This window comes from Barbus barbus (genome assembly GCF_936440315.1).
Source record: "Barbus barbus genome assembly, chromosome: 29".
NCBI lineage: Eukaryota > Metazoa > Chordata > Actinopteri > Cypriniformes > Cyprinidae > Barbus > Barbus barbus.
The window spans coordinates 14,259,317-14,276,347 of NC_136757.1; the positions used below are offsets into that span (position 1 = coordinate 14,259,317).

Consider the following 17,031-nt stretch of genomic DNA (forward strand, 5'->3'; position numbering starts at 1 on the left):
CAAAATGGGATTGTCAAGTAGACAAACTGACCAACACTTTCTTGAAAACCTGTCATAAATGTTGTATGCACATGGCAAACTCAATTATTTGTATTAATCTAGTCCACCTTAATTAAATGTAAACAGGTATGCACTGTTGTGCTACTACAGGTATTTTGAACAATGAAACGAACTTGTAGAAAAAAGTTGTGCAGACCCTTCAGCAATTGGGGCTTTTGAAAGTAAATTACTGTTAAATTTAAAATAAATAAAACAGTCTTACATCCGATTTAAACGCAGACGGGGCTTTCCTGATAACTTTCCGCAATGCCGCCATCTTTATTTTTACTAACTTACTGCATGCTGAAGATGACCCAGCTGACCTTACCAGAAAACTCAACACTACCATCTAGTGGACTGAAAAGAAATTGATTTTATTATTCTACCAAATAGTATAAAAGATCGATACTTGGCATCCGTGTATCGATACAGTATTGCTGCGAAAAATATCACAATACTATGCTGTATCGATTTTTTCCCCCACCCCTAGCAATTTGCCCAACAACTTTGTCATTTTGAGAGAAAACTGAAAAAGTGAAAATTGGTTTCGTTCTGCAAAATAGCCAGTATTTTCCATTATGTTTTGGAAAGATATCATGAATCACATCTTCGATTTTCCGACCAAGTCCTCTGCACTTGTTTTTGGACGGTGCAGATCTTTCCAGATTGTTCATTTAATGGATCCCCATTGTCCTCTCAAGCCTGATCATAGCGAGGCAAAGAGCCCGTTCCTCCTGTCTCTCAATGGAAGAGAAAATAAGGCCTAATATCTTACAGCTGTTGCGAGGCAGGGGGCGGGGGTATGTGGGAGAACGTTTGCTCATTTCCAATTTACAGACCCCCTATGAAAAGAGGCTTCAGCACACACTCCCTTAAAGGGAGAGGTTCAGAGCACGACTCCAGGATTGATTTTTATTCTTCTTAAGAAACGCTGCGTCAGTATTACAGAAATGAAAACTAAACACTCAAACATAAATGCATACAATTAATAACAACAATGCCCAATATTATAACAAATATTATATATAGAAATACACTGCATACTATGTGCATAAAGAAACCTTTTATATATGAGGTATAGTCTAGATGTACATCCAAAGAAAGCTGAGAAGAAGTCAATCAAAACACTTGTCTTGGCATACAAGACAATTAACGGACAATCATCTACTCATTGGCAAACTCAAGAAATATGACTCACACCTTAGACCCATATCACAGGTAACTTGTCACACCCTTAAAATGACAACAAGACTAAGCACTTTTCTATAGTGGAAGTTGGGTGTGGAAACAGCATAGCAGAATCCCACCCAATCTTCAGGCACTTAAGACTCACTTCTTTGAACAATAACTGGATTAATTGTGACTGAGGGAAATAGTGTGTTGGCTTGTTGGAGCATTTTATTTATATTAGTTCATCCTTCCTATCCCAACAGTTAAATTTTGCCATCTTTGACCATGGTGGTATCGCATGCGAAACTAAAACACAGGGCTCGACAATAAGGGCTGCCTGATGGCCAGCGTGAAAGACCTTCAGGAGTCAGGACAGCTGACAGATTTGTCACTGGTTCAATTGGCCACTGCTGCATCGTCACAAAAGTTTTTCATTTGCATATATGTTTTTAAACCTTGTCAATTTAAACGTTCAAGTAATTTTTAAAGCATTCAAGCAATTCAAGACATGAAAGACAACTACATTTAGTTAGTTTTCTGTGTGCACCGTGTAAATTGTTAATTTGTTCTTGTTTACCAACTGTTCACTTGTCTTTTATAATGTTTGAACTTTATATTTGTTAGGCTAGTAGTTTTTGCTGTGGTATCGAAATTGGAATTGATCATTGTAAAACTTAAATGGTATTTAAAACGTTGGGGTCATATAAGCTTATTTATTGGAATAAAATTTAACATTGGTCAAAAACAGTGATGACAACAACTATTTTATTTTCTGCAGCAGTCCCAGTGAAAATGTTGGTAGGGCAAGTACAAATTTGAAAATCCTTGAAGCACTTTATGCAGGCTGTTGAATGTTAAACATTAAAGTCAGCATGAAATGGAAGTTGCAAATCACATTTTTCCATATTGTGAGGTATTTCTGAGTAAAACAGCTTCTCAAACGCGATGCAGGATGGGAATGCACTGACAAATCAAATAAATCAATGTATATTAATTTTGATATCATGATGACTACAATCACGAAATGATATGAACTTGCTAATTGGTTGATCAAACAGTTGACCATTGTGACCAGAATAAATGAAAATCTACCTCCAGCTGAATGTGGATTCTGTTCAAAAGTTTGGGATCAGTAAACATTTTTTCTGAAAGAAGTCTCTTTTGAAAAAATAAAATCTGTAAAGATACAGCGTGGCTCCCAAACTTGACCTTAATCTGACCCCGCTATAGAGTGAGCATTAAGAGGTGGTGACAGAGACTCAACACTAACACTACCCGCCAAGCCCTCAAATATAAGTCATGGGAGAGACGTTTGCACACATACAGAGAAACAGATGCCCAGTTTCACACTCCTCTGCAGAGTGCATCACATACTGATAGCAAAATACATCTATCACCTTGCAGGCCAAGGCTTCAAGGCCTGAATGAAATAAAAGGAAGCATATGTGCGGCTGGAGTTTTTTCCTACGCTCTCCTTACCTCCTGACCGTGACATCGTTTGCTGTCAGGAGCATGCAGGATGAGGTCATATTACGAAGAGTGCGCTGCATGTGTAACGCTCACACATGATTTATTGCTACAGTGAGGTCATCATAACACTGTGGACCCTGCCTATTTAAAAAGACACACATGACATGAACTGAGGCTCCTCGCTCTTCTGAATAACCGGATTTTTGATACCTAACTCGGATAATGGAATTTGGTCAAATTCACAATAATAACTGTTTCGGTCCTTCAGAAACCAGGCACTCACAGCCAAAATGGCCAATAAAAGGTGTCAATGTTCTGAGAATTGACTCCTGTGTCTATCTTTGTTTGGACTCTTTGTTCTTTCTCTTTGGAAATTCATGTCTCAGTGGAGTTAGTGACGGGAGCACTAGGATGGCACTATTTGTTTAGTGCTCTTCATCGGAGAGTGATGGGGGTCTTGGAGTCCTGCCCGGTGCGGTCAGGCCGTTTGTGTTTGGGTTGCCTTGTGGAAAAAGTGAGGGGGAATATGCTGTGGTGCTTACTGTGGTGAAAACAAAATAATAAATAATATTTTTATTTTGTGAGTCAGTGATGCTAGTACTTCAAAGCAAAACACAGCACAGTCACATTTGTTTAGAACTATAATAAGCCTTGGCTGTATGCCCCAAAAACTCACTGAACTGAAATCCTGCTCCTCATTAATATTAAACGTGAAACATGGATGATGAGAGGTTCCCTGGATGCTGTATGAAATTTCTCTCAAGTTCAGGAAACAACTGTCTGGAACTACATGCTATTTGTTCTTAGTTTTATTTTTTCAGCACAAACTTGCTTTCACTGCTCTGATTGGCTGTAATTCTGCAGCATTTTTTGCTTTTAGTGTGGACACTGGACAGATTATTAATTGCCCAATAGATTTATTGTTTGTCCTTGAAATCTTAATCGAATGTAAGGTGATAAAAAGGCGAATGATAACAGCTTTCCCATCCACCAACATTTTGCAGATCACTTGGCTTCTATTCAGTCTAAGTAGCGCTGTGCTGATTAACTCTGCCACTCTAAAACCTGATTGGTTCATAACCCTGCTACAAGAAAAGACATGTCAACGCTCAATATGGCCGCTCTATCAAACGACGTCCCGCCTTCCGAGCAAAAGAGCTAATCGCTAATCTGTAAAGTCAGCGCATTACTGCATCTGCCGTTAGAAGTCCCGGTTTCTATAGAAACAGTCAGCATTCTGAGACGTGCGTTTAGGACTGCGCATGCACACTGGCGGGTCTAGCCTGAGAAATAAGCTTTTTATAACGCTATTGGAGCAAAATAAACAACATTTATGATACAGTTGTTGTCAGATTTTATTGGTGATTTCAAATATGAAATTTACTCATAAGCTTGGTGACCAGTTTTGGATAATTTGATGTTTCCCCATTCAAAGAGATGGGAGATGCACTTGCATGCCCGAGAGGCATTTCAAAGATGGCCGCCGAGTAACATGACTTGCCTTAAAGGAACTTTGGCTACAAGTGACAATACAGTACAACAAATACGTTCTTCACAACTCTGATTGGCTGTGATTTTGATTTGTGTTTCAGGGCTTTTTCACTTTTTAGTCCAAACGAACAAATGACCTAAAGGAGTCGCCTAAAAATTACCTAAAAGTAGGGATGTAAGAAAATATCGATACATGTGAGTATCACGATATTTTGTTTGGCGATACTGTATCGATTCTCAAAAACGCAATATCGATATTAAAAAAAAATTAAAATCATACAGGATTCACGGCAGTTGTTTTGTTTTGAGTTTATATCCCGACCGCTAGATATCAGTCTTCATCTCTGAACTTAAACAGTGACAGGAAACACTATCATTAGAGCACACCCCTAATGTTAGCGTTAATATAGTTCGCTGCCAGTATGGAGGATGAAATAATTGTTCCAGCTCTCGTTTCGGTGTACAAAGCTGAAGTGTGGCGTCATTTGGGCTTTTGTGGTAACATCCGCTCCAGGACCGCGGCACGGGTGCCACCTCGGTCCCGCCGCTTGCCGCGTCCCGTGTGAAGAGCCTTCGTGCAGGGCGCGGAGGGCGGCAGGGTCGCTGCGCGGCTGCAGCTTTCTCTAGTGTTGGGTGCGTTTTGTGCAGTTGGGGTTGGTGCTCGCATCGCGGTCTCGGCGATTCCACGCAGAACATAAATACAAACTGAAAAACCTGTGAAATCCAAGTTGAAAGGTTCTGAGAATGTTCAACATCTGTATTTGTTTTATTGTTTTATAATTGTTTTGTTTTCTTTAAGAATCCAGCAAGCACTTTATTTTTCATTAATACTAGAGCAGATGTAATTTTGTTTGTTCAGATCAAAATGTTATGACTTTGTATATTATAATTGTAAACTTAAACTGTGAACCTTTTAAAGCAGGGTCTAAAAATATATATGGTCTTTTTTATAGAATACATTTTATACATTTAACTAAAGAATCTTTCAAGCACTTAACCCCCCCCAGATTCACATGTAGTCACATCATGTCTAGTTAGGACTACACTACCACTAAAAATTTTTGCGTTGGTAAGATTCTTTTAAATGTCTTTGAAAAAGTCTCTAATATTCATGAACGCTGCATTTATTTGATAAAAATACAGTAAAAACAGAAATATTGTTAAATATTTTTACAACTTAAAATAAATGCTTTCTATATAAATATATTAAAAAATTATTATTTAAAATATTATTTATTCCTGTGAAGGCAAAGCTGAATTTTCAGCAGCAATTTAATTATTAGAATATGCTGATTTAACCGTATCATTCTAATATGCTGATTTGATGCTCCAGAAACATAGTTAATTGTAAAAACTCTATTATTGATTTTTTTTCAGGATTCTGTAATGAACAAAATTTAAAAGAACAGCATTTATTTGAAATATAAATATTTTGTAACATTATAGATGTAGTTACAGTCACTTTTGATCAATTTAATGTGTCCCAACTTTTGAATGGTGGAGAAGGTTTAAACAAAAAAAACCCACAAACAATTAAAATCACAGTTCAGCTCTTGTAATCCCTATTTTCCACTTCATCTTTTATCTGAAATGCTACTCGAATTGCACAAGAACTTCAAACGCTGTGAAATGTCTGAACAACATCTTGCTTCATCAAAACCACAAATAACACATCTGCTGGCAATCTTCAAATGCAATAAAATTAGTGAGCCCTTTCTTTAGTTGTGTTAACATCCAAAACTCCAATCAATTCAAATTTATATTCACAGATCTTTGAGGAAAAAAAATATTTGCCTTTATACAGAAACCTAAAAGCACCCTTGAACTTGACTATCACAGCAAGGGTTATGATGCTTAATGAGAAAGTAAGAAGTACTGATAGAAGTAATAACATGAGGGGCATCTTTTTCCCACACACGCTTTGAATCTCAGCATGGCTTCAGTGTTTCTATATGTGAAGCCATATGCACATTTCAACAGAAACCCTCCCACTGCTACAGCTCTAGGAACGTGTTTTGTTTGGAGGCCTTTTTGGTGGTTTATAAGATCTTAAGAGGATGGCCTCCAAGAACTTTTTCACTTGGGATGACTGTCCTGCTGAAGCCAAGGATCGAGAGCAGGCCGAACAGGCTGTAACTCTTATTGCATAAGTCCCATTTCCTGAACACAACTGCATTTGTGATAAATAGTTTAAGATGACATTTTTCCACAAACGGAAAGAGGCGAAAGTAAAGGAAAATGTCCTGCTCTGCATCAAAATCACAGTGAGGTTTTCTTACCTCAACACATCTACAAGCTCCTGATTTCTTCCTGGCCTTTTTTCATAATCTGCATCAATTTATCTGAGCAAAAATGGAAATTGACAGACAGTCTGTTTGCCAACTACATCAAATTAATGCTTTGGTGGTATCTTGTCATTTTAGACAGAGAAAGAAGAAATTTAGTTTTGAATTTAACTTTTTTCCCCATTGGAAAGGTACGAATCTTGGTGACTTGGCACTTGCAATATGAACAAATATTTGCGGATTGATTAGGAAAGGCTAAATGATATTTAAAAAGTCATTTGTGAACTTTGCTACATGAATGGCTTATATGGAGAAAAAAATGAAAATGCAAAGCAATTTTTGGGTTAGCAAAGTAGGTAATGATACTGTCTACATATACTTAAATATAAGACCAAAAAAACAGTAATTATGTCCGAAAATACTCTTATAAGCAACTAGCGACAGCCCTCTGTTGTACTTATTGTCTTCTGTCTGTTTAGTTATGACTACCAGAGGGTTAACAGAATATAATATTTAAAGCCATCTTTGTTGTGCTGTCCAAAGCGCACAAAACGATTAAGTCAGAATTTAGAACACTGAGAAGTCTTTCTGGGTTGCTACATAATGAATATGATCATTTTACTTTAATGAGAATACTCTTAAATGGTATTGGCCATCAAATGGTTTTGACCCCCAAGGATGACAAGTGTAACCCCAAATTTATAAATACCAGAGGGTTAACAGAATATAATATTTGAAGGCATATCTGACATTCATTATGTATTGTTCCAATTGTTGTTCCTCAGTCACTATTCACTTTCATTATATGAAGGAAAAAATAAATTGATTAAAATTCCCTTAAGAACAGTCTCCCCAATCCATAAAAAAGACATAATCCTGATTTAACATATGACTGCATGTCAAAACAAAAGGAGCTGCCCACCTAGACAGCATTTCTGGCCATCACAGACAAACGTTTGATTAACAAAATGCTCCTTAGGTAAGCAGCTTTCTAGGTTTTGAAACTACTTGTATGTATGTTTATTCAGTATATCGCATGAATGTTTTAAACCAGAAGGAACCTACTAATAGTAACGTTACAAACATTTCAGTGAACCTTTAGCTAACACCGTAATTATTTCCCAGATAAATCTGACATATTGATTGACATGACCTCTCAGGGTATTACTGTCCAGTTCGCGAACTAACCATCATGCTTACAATGTTTCATAACAACACGAGAAACGTAAAATCCGACTAAACACAAAATTATGACCAATTCATGCATTCTGCGACATCCTCTTTCATCACTCCAGTGTTTGTCACAGCATGGTTGTGAGTTTGCAGGCTAACTGCTAATGCTAACAGGATGTGCTACTTGAACAGGATGCGAGGTGAAATAAATGTCTCATTTATTACCTTGGCTCCCTCCTTTCGGTCTGTATAAGCGTCCGTCAGGGTAGACGATCTTCTGGGTAGTGTTCAAAGGTAAATAACAAAGGGTATTCCGGAGTTTTAGGTAGTGTGGCATCGTTTGATGCTACACTGATGGCTGGCCACTGCAAACAGCGCGACTGACAGACTATAGACAAACACACTCTGCGCCCGTCTACCACGTGTTTCCATAGTAGCCTACAGCTGTGCAGCATGAAACAACCAACGTTTGTTTTAAAATGGAAATAAAATGTATTTAAAAAGTGTGCAGCGAGTTATAATTTAAAAGATCTTTAACCTGCCATACTAATACATATATAAATCTCCAAAGCACACAAAAGTCGATTTCCCTCATTAAAAAGCCTTATTGGGTTACTACATCTGAAAGTCAAATGGATATAAAAATTAGGACCTTACACTAATAAGGTAGGAAAAAGAGCTTTAAAACTCTTATCTCTTATTTTTTTTAAGGAAATAGTCACTGAAAAGAGGTGCAAAGCCCTTCGAACGTCAATAGGATTAAAAAAATTAATTAACAAGCTACCTTTATTAATAAAGGATTAATTAAACTAAACTAAAGTGACAGTAAATACGTTTATAATGTTACAAAAGATTTAAATTCAAATAAATGCTGTTCTTTCGAACAGTTCATCAAAGAATCATGAAAAAATCCACCAGTTTCCACAAAAATATTAAGCAGCACAACTATTTTAAACATTGATAATAATAAGAAATGTTTCTTGATGTTTATTTTAGAATAATGCTGATTAGAATAAACCTTGGTGAGCATAGAATGTTTTTTTTTTTTTTATCAAATTATCTTAACATTTTTTTTAATCAGCAGGAAATGCAAACTGAATATTAAATTAGCTGCTTATTTTCCATATATTTTCTATGAAGCCTGCAATTTTGAATTCTTATTACGGATTAATGTCTAAATAAAATTTAAAATCCTGATTTGTGTTGTGTTATTTGGCCATTTTCAAGCATTAAATGAAAAAATAAAATAATTCCCAAAACTGACAAATAAAATTTGTCCCCAAAATTCGTTGCAAATCTAGCCTAAAAATTAAGCTACCATTCAGATGAACTTACATTCACCATAAAATAATGCATAAACCTTTTTCTTATAACAATTTGACATGTTTGAAACTGCCTAGTTTCATTAACATAGGTTAATGTTAGAGAATTGTTTATTAAACATATTAACAAAAACATGGGATCTGTAATTATCATTTTAACCAACTTTAAATTTATTATTCATCTACTTTGTACAGAATCACATTATAGCAACAGGTAACAGGTCTTCCATACAATAGCATTGTGCAGTTTCAATATTGTCCAGTAATAATAATAAACAAAGTCTATTGTTTCAGCAATAGAGCTCCAGCGGAGGAAAGAATGCTGAACGCAAACCACTGTGTCCAAATGTCTTCTGGGGAGTAATGCTATCTCTTATTGAGGACTGTTTAATGTACTTGGCCATCGGTCAGATAAACACACAAAACAGTCAACGGCTCTGTGGAAACAAGAGGATGAAGGAGTTTATTGTGATCCATCTCCTTAATCCACACCATGCCATACTTATCCATATACAGAACATTTCCTCATCATGGAAGCTGGGTTGTAAAATGGCAGCCAGGAATATCTTCATCAGTACAGCGTGTAATGGACCAAATAAAAGAGAGAAAAGCGAGGAATGGATATAGCTGTAATTCAAGCAGGAGCTTGATAAAGGAAGTGCAGATTCCAGAACATACAATGGAATAAGAACAGATAAAGGCAATGATCTTCGACACAATTAAAGGAATGTCTCAGTTTTCCTTAGTCTAAAGAAAATACACAAGCGTAAAGAATCTGTCGCACAATAACTAAAGGAAATCTCTAAAGGAAAAATAAGCCATAAACAAAACAACATGCCTGCATGTTACATGACATCCTAATAATACACAACCTCTCCTTTGTTCTGAACAACATAATACAGATATATGCATATTAGCCATAATAACCTGAACAATTTACACACACACACACACACGTTACAGGGCAAGATATTGGCACTGTTCAGGATCGCAAAGTGCTTGCAAGTTTTGTGAACAGCAAAAAGCAAAAAAGTTTTACAAAGTGAAAACAATGAACCCAAACGATTAAACAAGAAAAATGTACAGTGTTTGAATTAAGTTAATTTTCGCCATTTCTTGAATACAGAAAACTAATGTAGCAGTGATATTATTCTGATGGAGAACTCCTATATCCATTTTTATATATTGAGTCCATCAGTTACGGTTAATCATTTCCTATAATACCTTAAATGATATAACGATTCAAAACTATTTTAGGTTTTATTTCCTAAGTTATGTGAGGTTTCCAGTTTACACAGTACTGAAAACTAATGTGTTATGGTCCTATAATATCATGTGATATGACCAATGTACGCTGTATTGTTTTAATATAGGCTCAGTAATCCAATATTAGTTGGATTTGTGCGAGATAAAACAGAGAAATGTTTTCATAAAACAAAAGGAATGTACATACTTGGGAATTATGAGAACGGTAAACTATAATTGTGTCATATATTCTTTTTAGTTATGAACTAACATGCTAACATATTGACCATAGTCACACGTTGGTTAAAGAACCTCACATTTTAGTTCTGTGTGTTGTGTTTTATCCATCAGAAAGGGGCCATATAAATGTGTTCCTCATGATTTGCGTATTCAGATGTTCCGTAGCCCTCGCCACGGGAAGACATAAATCATAGGTGAGCAAAATGTCAGCGTTTATGGAAAACTGGAATGTGTAATTCTTTATAAACCCACAGTGCTGAAAGGAACGAGATACACACAAGAATAACATTCACCATCCAATGATCTACGAGAAGCTTGGCACTCAAAGTGTGAGCCACCATTCAGCCAGAAATCCTACAATGGTCGACAGTGAAAATAAGCAACCTCACCTGCATGTTGAATGTAACTCTAAGTGCTTGTAACAGTGAGTTCATGAGAAGATATCAGACTGGCTTGTCATTCTTCACTATAGAAATATCAACAAAATGCTACCGATGCAGGGAATTCACTCCGCTTGGAAGATTTCAGTAGGATGTTGGTGCCCTCCACTGGTCACATGCTGAATCAGTCCCAGTGCATTTCACACCATAATTCATCTGAGCTCCTTTTCAAACCTCTGTGGAGAAAAGCATACTCTGCCGTTTACTGTCCGGAGTAGGGATCGCCTCCAGCTGCAGGAAGTACAGTAATACCTGGACCTACAGAGACCAGCAGATCAAACAAATACATCAACACAGCTATTATATTGTATATGATTCATTTTGATGCTTTCAGACTTCAGGGCAGTTAAAATCAGAAATCAAGTACTCTAGAACTTAGTTTATGTGTGTTACCTGAGACATAACCTCAAGAGACCAGCTGTCACACATAGAGATGGGCTGCGTGGGATTGGCTGGAATTTTGCTGTCCTTTTCAGAGGGGCGAAGGAGGGTCGGGCCGAATACTGTGGCGAGATTGTGGAAGGACATCTTGTTGATGATCTCATTCTCAGCAACCCTGATGAAAATAAGGAAGAAAGTTTCAGTCAACATATAGGTCTTAAACAAATGTGAATGGTGCTTGCCTGTCCATAAAAAAGTTGCAATCTCATTCTCCTTTTGCTCATTAAAGACTTGCTGTAAATTATGGGATTAATTGTGATTATTCTATTCTATTAATAGCCCTAATTTGCATATAGTTTTGTGAAGAAAAAAAAAAGTAGTTCACTGCTATGCTGTAGCTATAGTGTTTTAAGTGCTTTCTTTTGGTTCTAGATTGGCATCATATTATCGCAAACATCAGTTCAAATCTATTTTCACTTAGGAATCATGTTATTCAAATTGTTTGATGGGATCAGACTGCACCTCTTCAGATGGTCCAGTAGAAACAGGAAGGTCAGCAGGTTGGGTTCAGGTAGCGAGAGCAACAAATTGAGCATACAGCTTTCCTTTGCCACACTGTCTGATAATGCTGAAGAAAATAAACAAAAATGAATGATTAACATGAACTGTTTTGAATAAATGATTATACATTAGAACTTAAAAAAAAAAAAACACTGACCAATGCCTTCAGTGAAATTTGCGCAGAGTTCATCAGTGAAGAGGGGCTCAGGAAGCTCTCTGAAGTAAAGCTTCAGGGTTCCAGCGATGGCATTCACGTCCATCTCACTCATCATAACAGAAACGTCTTTATTGTCTATTAAATCACAAAAAAGCACTAATTTTTAGCCATAACAACAGTATAATATTACATATATTAAAATGCATTTAATTCTACTTTAATATTTTAAAATGTCATTTATTTTTGGTTCATCCCCACAAGAATTACTGAAGTGCTTACTGGCATCAAAGGCAGCTTTTAGGGCCTGGATATCTGTGGCCACACCAGAGACGCGATAGATGCCCACTTCCTCAATCCCTCTGCGCTCAATCTCCTCTACACATTGTCTCACAATAAGAGGCACTTTGGAGTGCTCCCGTCTAAGAGTAACAAATGCACATGAGTCAACAACCAACAACTGGAAAATATATTTCAAAGGATTTGTGCAAATGTTTTGCTATTAAAGCTGTAAATACTATGATTACAGAAGATTATGGGAAGAAGCTTTTTGTTCAAATGTATTTCATGGAAAAAATGAAATTAATGTTTATGGTGAATTAATTGTCTTGGCACATTTCTGGGAAGTAAGAAATAACCAGCATATTCTGAGAGCTTTTTTATTTGTTCACTATGAATGGAAAAATTATTTCGCTGTATCAACGTTCCCATAGCCTATATTTAAACCTACATTATCCTGACACGGCATTCCAATATCCCAAAATCAACATCATAATGAGACCACCTGAGAAAAAAAATAAAAATAAATTCCTTCTACCATATACTCCTCCCAAAACTGTCAAGTTAAAAAACAAGTATTATTAGGGGACAAAATGATTTGCTGTTAAACTGTTAAACTACAAAAAATGCATATATGAGAGTCTAATTCCTAAATCCACAGTTCTGTTTTTATTGCAGTCCTCTGAGGGAAGCCCTTGGCAAACCCTTGCCTTTAATAATCATTTCATCCTGTTTCTCAGGAAGTCTATAATAGGGTTGCTTTCTGGAACCCATCTGAAGGAGACCACCTTTCCTCAGCTTTATTAAAAGGAAGTCCTCCTTCTTATTTTTATGAGCCCTCATTTGAGTCATGTGGGTCTAGGAAAACACTCGGAGAAGGGTCCCTGTGTCCTCTAAATTATGGGAATCATAGCTGACAGCTGACTGGTGTTGCTCTTGGAGTTAAAGATGTGTGAGTGGAACTTCTTTAATCATTGAATCATGACTGGCTGTCTGACATAAAACTGCCATAAATGGTTACAATATAACTATATTAATCCTTAATATAAGCCCACTCACTAGCCTTTTTAGCAGTCATTTTTGACTTTTACTGACATCTAGTGGTGTGGATGCAGCACTATGAAAATACAAAAGTGTTCAGTTTTGAAAGTGTCGAAAAATATGGGGCAATATTTAGCTTTTATTAGGCTACTGATATGACTGGAATCAAATAATGTGACATTTATTTATTTACGAAAATGCTATTAATTTTCTTCTTAACTTTTAATAGGGAAAATAATGTAGTACCCATTTTTTATTAAAACTGTGTATTTGTATCAGTCATATACTGGATTGATTGGTAGGTTGACTCACTTAATAACAGCCCCGATTTTGACTCCAAACACTCCAGACTGTTTCCTAGAAGGCATCCTCTTCAGACTGAACTCTCTGCTGGTAAACCGCATAGACAGCTTGACCTCAATCTGGAGAGAGTGATGAATGTGCACAACTTTTTTTTAATAAAAACATCTCACTGATGAGAACAAAACAACTCTGTGCTCAATCTCACCTATCAAATAATCACGAATTAAATCACTGTAAGCTGTGGCCATCAGTTTAATATCAAGCCACATGACCATGATAATCCATCACTGTGCTTCATATTGAAGTGAAGTGAAGTGACATTCAGCCAAGTATGGTGACCCATACTCGGAATTCGTGCTCTGCATTTAACCCATCCAACGTGCACACACACAGCAGTGAACACACACACACCGTGAACATACACCCGGAGCAGTGGGCAGCCATTTTATGCTGCAGCGACCGGGGAGCAGTTGGGGGTTCGGTGCCTTGCTCAAGGGCACCTCAGTCGTGGTATACCTTCGGATTACAAGTCCGACTCTCTAACCATTAGGCCACGACTTCCCGATGATTGCTAAAACTTGATGGCACACAAATGATTGTTAAATATTGATTGGAGAATGTTAATGGAAAAAAGTACAGCTCTGTTCATTAGATACCTACACAAGGATCAGTAGGATTGTTTTGAAAGAAATTAATACTTTAGTAATTGATGTAATTTTAGTTATTATTTTGACAAATGAAAAGTACTGAAATGTATCTACTATACTACCACTGTAGGGCAGTAAAAATACAAAACCGTTTTCTATATAATCGTATTTAAATATCTTACAAAATCTGCAAACGAGAAAAGTGGTAAGCACCTACATGTGCACTACATATAGTTACAGGATATCATCATTTCAGTGATGATACAGCAACCTCTATTATTCACTATCCAGATGATCTTAATCAAGTGTGCTGGCCTATTTAAATGTAAATGGCCGTTTACTAAAATAACTGTTCTTATTATTAGTAATTGTGTTATTATTGTGAAGGATGAGTCACACTGACCCCATTCATGCTGATTACTGTCCTCTGCCAGTCTTTACCCTGCAGCGATTGAGGATCCAGCTGTGAAAACAGGGACAAATGTCAATCAAGAGGATAATCCTTATCGGTGCGTGACCCAAACACAGAGTCACCTGCTAAAAATGGCAGCTCAGTAAACATTCTACTGGAAAGTATCTACATTTCACAAAAATAATTAAACAAATGCACTGAGCCAGGACAAATGAATAGCTGCCCAGACACATAGTACAGTATGTGAATGATGCAGACCAATGCACAATGCTATTTCAACTTAACTGATACAGACAAAATCATCACTTAAATTAATTGCATATCCTAAAGAATCCAAACAGTTTCCCTTCTTTATGATATGTCCATCTTCCCCAGTCTTATATTACTACATAACGTCCACAGTTGGTTGTCAGTATTAATCTAGAGATAGATTCTGATCTAATCATGTCTCTAATACCAGGGCGTCAGTTTGTATTTATTGTGGTCTGCTATGGATGTTGTGACAACATAATTTACCAGCTTGCTGCCAATGGAAAGACCTGTATTGATTGGTTGGCTTTACTCATGCCAAAAAAAATCTGATTAGTGTAATTCGAAGCAACTGGTGCACTCGTACATGGTGAAATAACAGCAATCGATGTCATATTTTATTTGTTCAGAAAACATCTAGAGTCTTTTGTATACATCATTTTGTCTTGGGCATAACATATTGTTTTAGGTAGGCTATGTCTAGATTTAGCATAGTCAACCAATAGATCAATATCACAACTAGAAGAAAGCAATTTCATTAATTGTATAAAACTATATTTTCGCACATGAGAACCCATTTCCACTACCTTTCAAAAGTTTGGGGCTGGTAATACTTTTTTTTTTTTTGAAAGAACTAAATAATTTGAATCATCAAGCATGAATTAAATTGATCAAAAGTGACATTTCTAATGTCACAAAAGATTTCTATTTCAAATAAATGCTGTTCTTTTGAACTTTGTATTCATCAAAGAATCCTGAAAGAAATATATATCACAGTTTCCACAAACATATTAAGCTTCACAACTGTTTTTAACATTGTTAATAATAAATGTTTCTTAAGAAGCAAATCAGCATATTAGAATGATTTCTGAACGATTATGTGACACTGAAGACTCGAGTAATGATTGCTGAAAATTCAGCTTTGCCACCACAAAAATAAATGACATTTAATAACATTTTAAAATAGAAAACTACTTTTACATTTTAGAAACATTTCACAGTTTTATTGTTTTTTTGATCAAATAAATGCAGCCTGTTGAGCATAAAAGATTTCTTTCATAACTAAATAATATAACAGACCCCAAACTTTTGAATGGTACACTGTGTAAGAAAATTGTTTCTAAATAATATGCTTTAACATTGTCATTGTGCAAAGGCAATTTTTTTATTATCATTGAAAGTATACAATATTTGATATATTTTATTGTAACTTTGCTGCCCCCTGGAGGTCACCAGTTTGAAATCACATGCTATACACCAGTTTTTGTTTTCTTATGTACTCATCAACAAGTCTCAAGCCTTAATATTTTTCAAATCACTAACAAATAAAACATACCCTACTTACCAAAAAAAACAAAATGCTGACCAACAAAAAATGTCCTTGAAAGTGACATAGCAAAATCCACATCAAACAATTCAAAATCTCAATTCCTAACCAGCCTGCTTAACAATATTCATCTCAAACCAAATTACCAAACTGAGTTTATTTCCTAAATCACCACACATGAGGAGGCAAGGCTCTCTTTACCTTTTGCCTGAGGAGCGTGCTGCGAACTCTACCCCAGAGTCGAGCCCCGGTGCTGGGACTTCTCCTGAGGCCAATGTCCACCTCCTCATCCTCCTCCTGTTTCTCCTCTTCCTCCACCGCACAGCTGCTAATCAACTCTTCCTTCAACAGTTTACTACCCACAGCATTCGTTCTACCATAATTCTCTTCACCATCTGGCATCTGGTCCTTTTTGCCCATCTCGCTCGAGTTCCTCAAAGAATGCTACTGTTATTGACAAGAAGCAGCAGGGTACAGGAACAAGAATCCCTCTCCGCTCACAGAAGCACAGTCAAATTTCGATCTTCTAGCACAAAGGCCAACTGACATTCCATGTCATCCTGAAGCGGTGCGTGTTTAGGCATAAATGCTGGTCTGGATGAACCTATTGTTGTGAATGTCTCTGATATATTCTTGAGTTCAGACACACACACAGAGCTCCCCTGACGGAGTTGTCACACAGATGGAGTGCTGGGATTAACTACAGAATCTCCTCCCACCCTGATGATTACGGCCCAATGTGACAGCTGATCTACCAACAACACATTCAAGACAATTTCAAGTGTTTTACTTGGTGTTTTTC

At 36.6% G+C, this 17,031-nt stretch overlaps 2 protein-coding genes across 4 annotated transcripts in view; both read right to left on the minus strand.

The window, feature by feature from the left end:
• Positions 1-8,048, minus strand: part of LOC306849862 (cytospin-A) — a 41,672-nt gene extending 33,624 nt beyond the window's left edge. For all 3 annotated transcript variants that reach the window (XM_079385228.1, XM_079385229.1, XM_079385230.1), the window contains exon 1: positions 7,854-8,048. The gene's annotated coding sequence lies outside the window, so the exon portion shown is untranslated. The remainder of the gene's footprint in view (positions 1-7,853) is intronic.
• Positions 8,049-9,099: 1,051 nt separating this feature from the next.
• LOC306849858 (breakpoint cluster region protein-like) overlaps positions 9,100-17,031 on the minus strand; it is a 42,574-nt gene continuing 34,642 nt past the window's right edge. Inside the window, exons 17-23 of the mRNA XM_079385224.1 lie at positions 14,645-14,704; positions 13,604-13,713; positions 12,254-12,393; positions 11,975-12,109; positions 11,779-11,884; positions 11,269-11,431; positions 9,100-11,133 (exon numbers count right to left, since the gene is read on the minus strand). Of these exons, the coding sequence (XP_079241350.1) occupies positions 11,044-11,133; positions 11,269-11,431; positions 11,779-11,884; positions 11,975-12,109; positions 12,254-12,393; positions 13,604-13,713; positions 14,645-14,704 (804 nt within the window). The 3' untranslated portion in view covers positions 9,100-11,043. The remainder of the gene's footprint in view (positions 11,134-11,268; positions 11,432-11,778; positions 11,885-11,974; positions 12,110-12,253; positions 12,394-13,603; positions 13,714-14,644; positions 14,705-17,031) is intronic.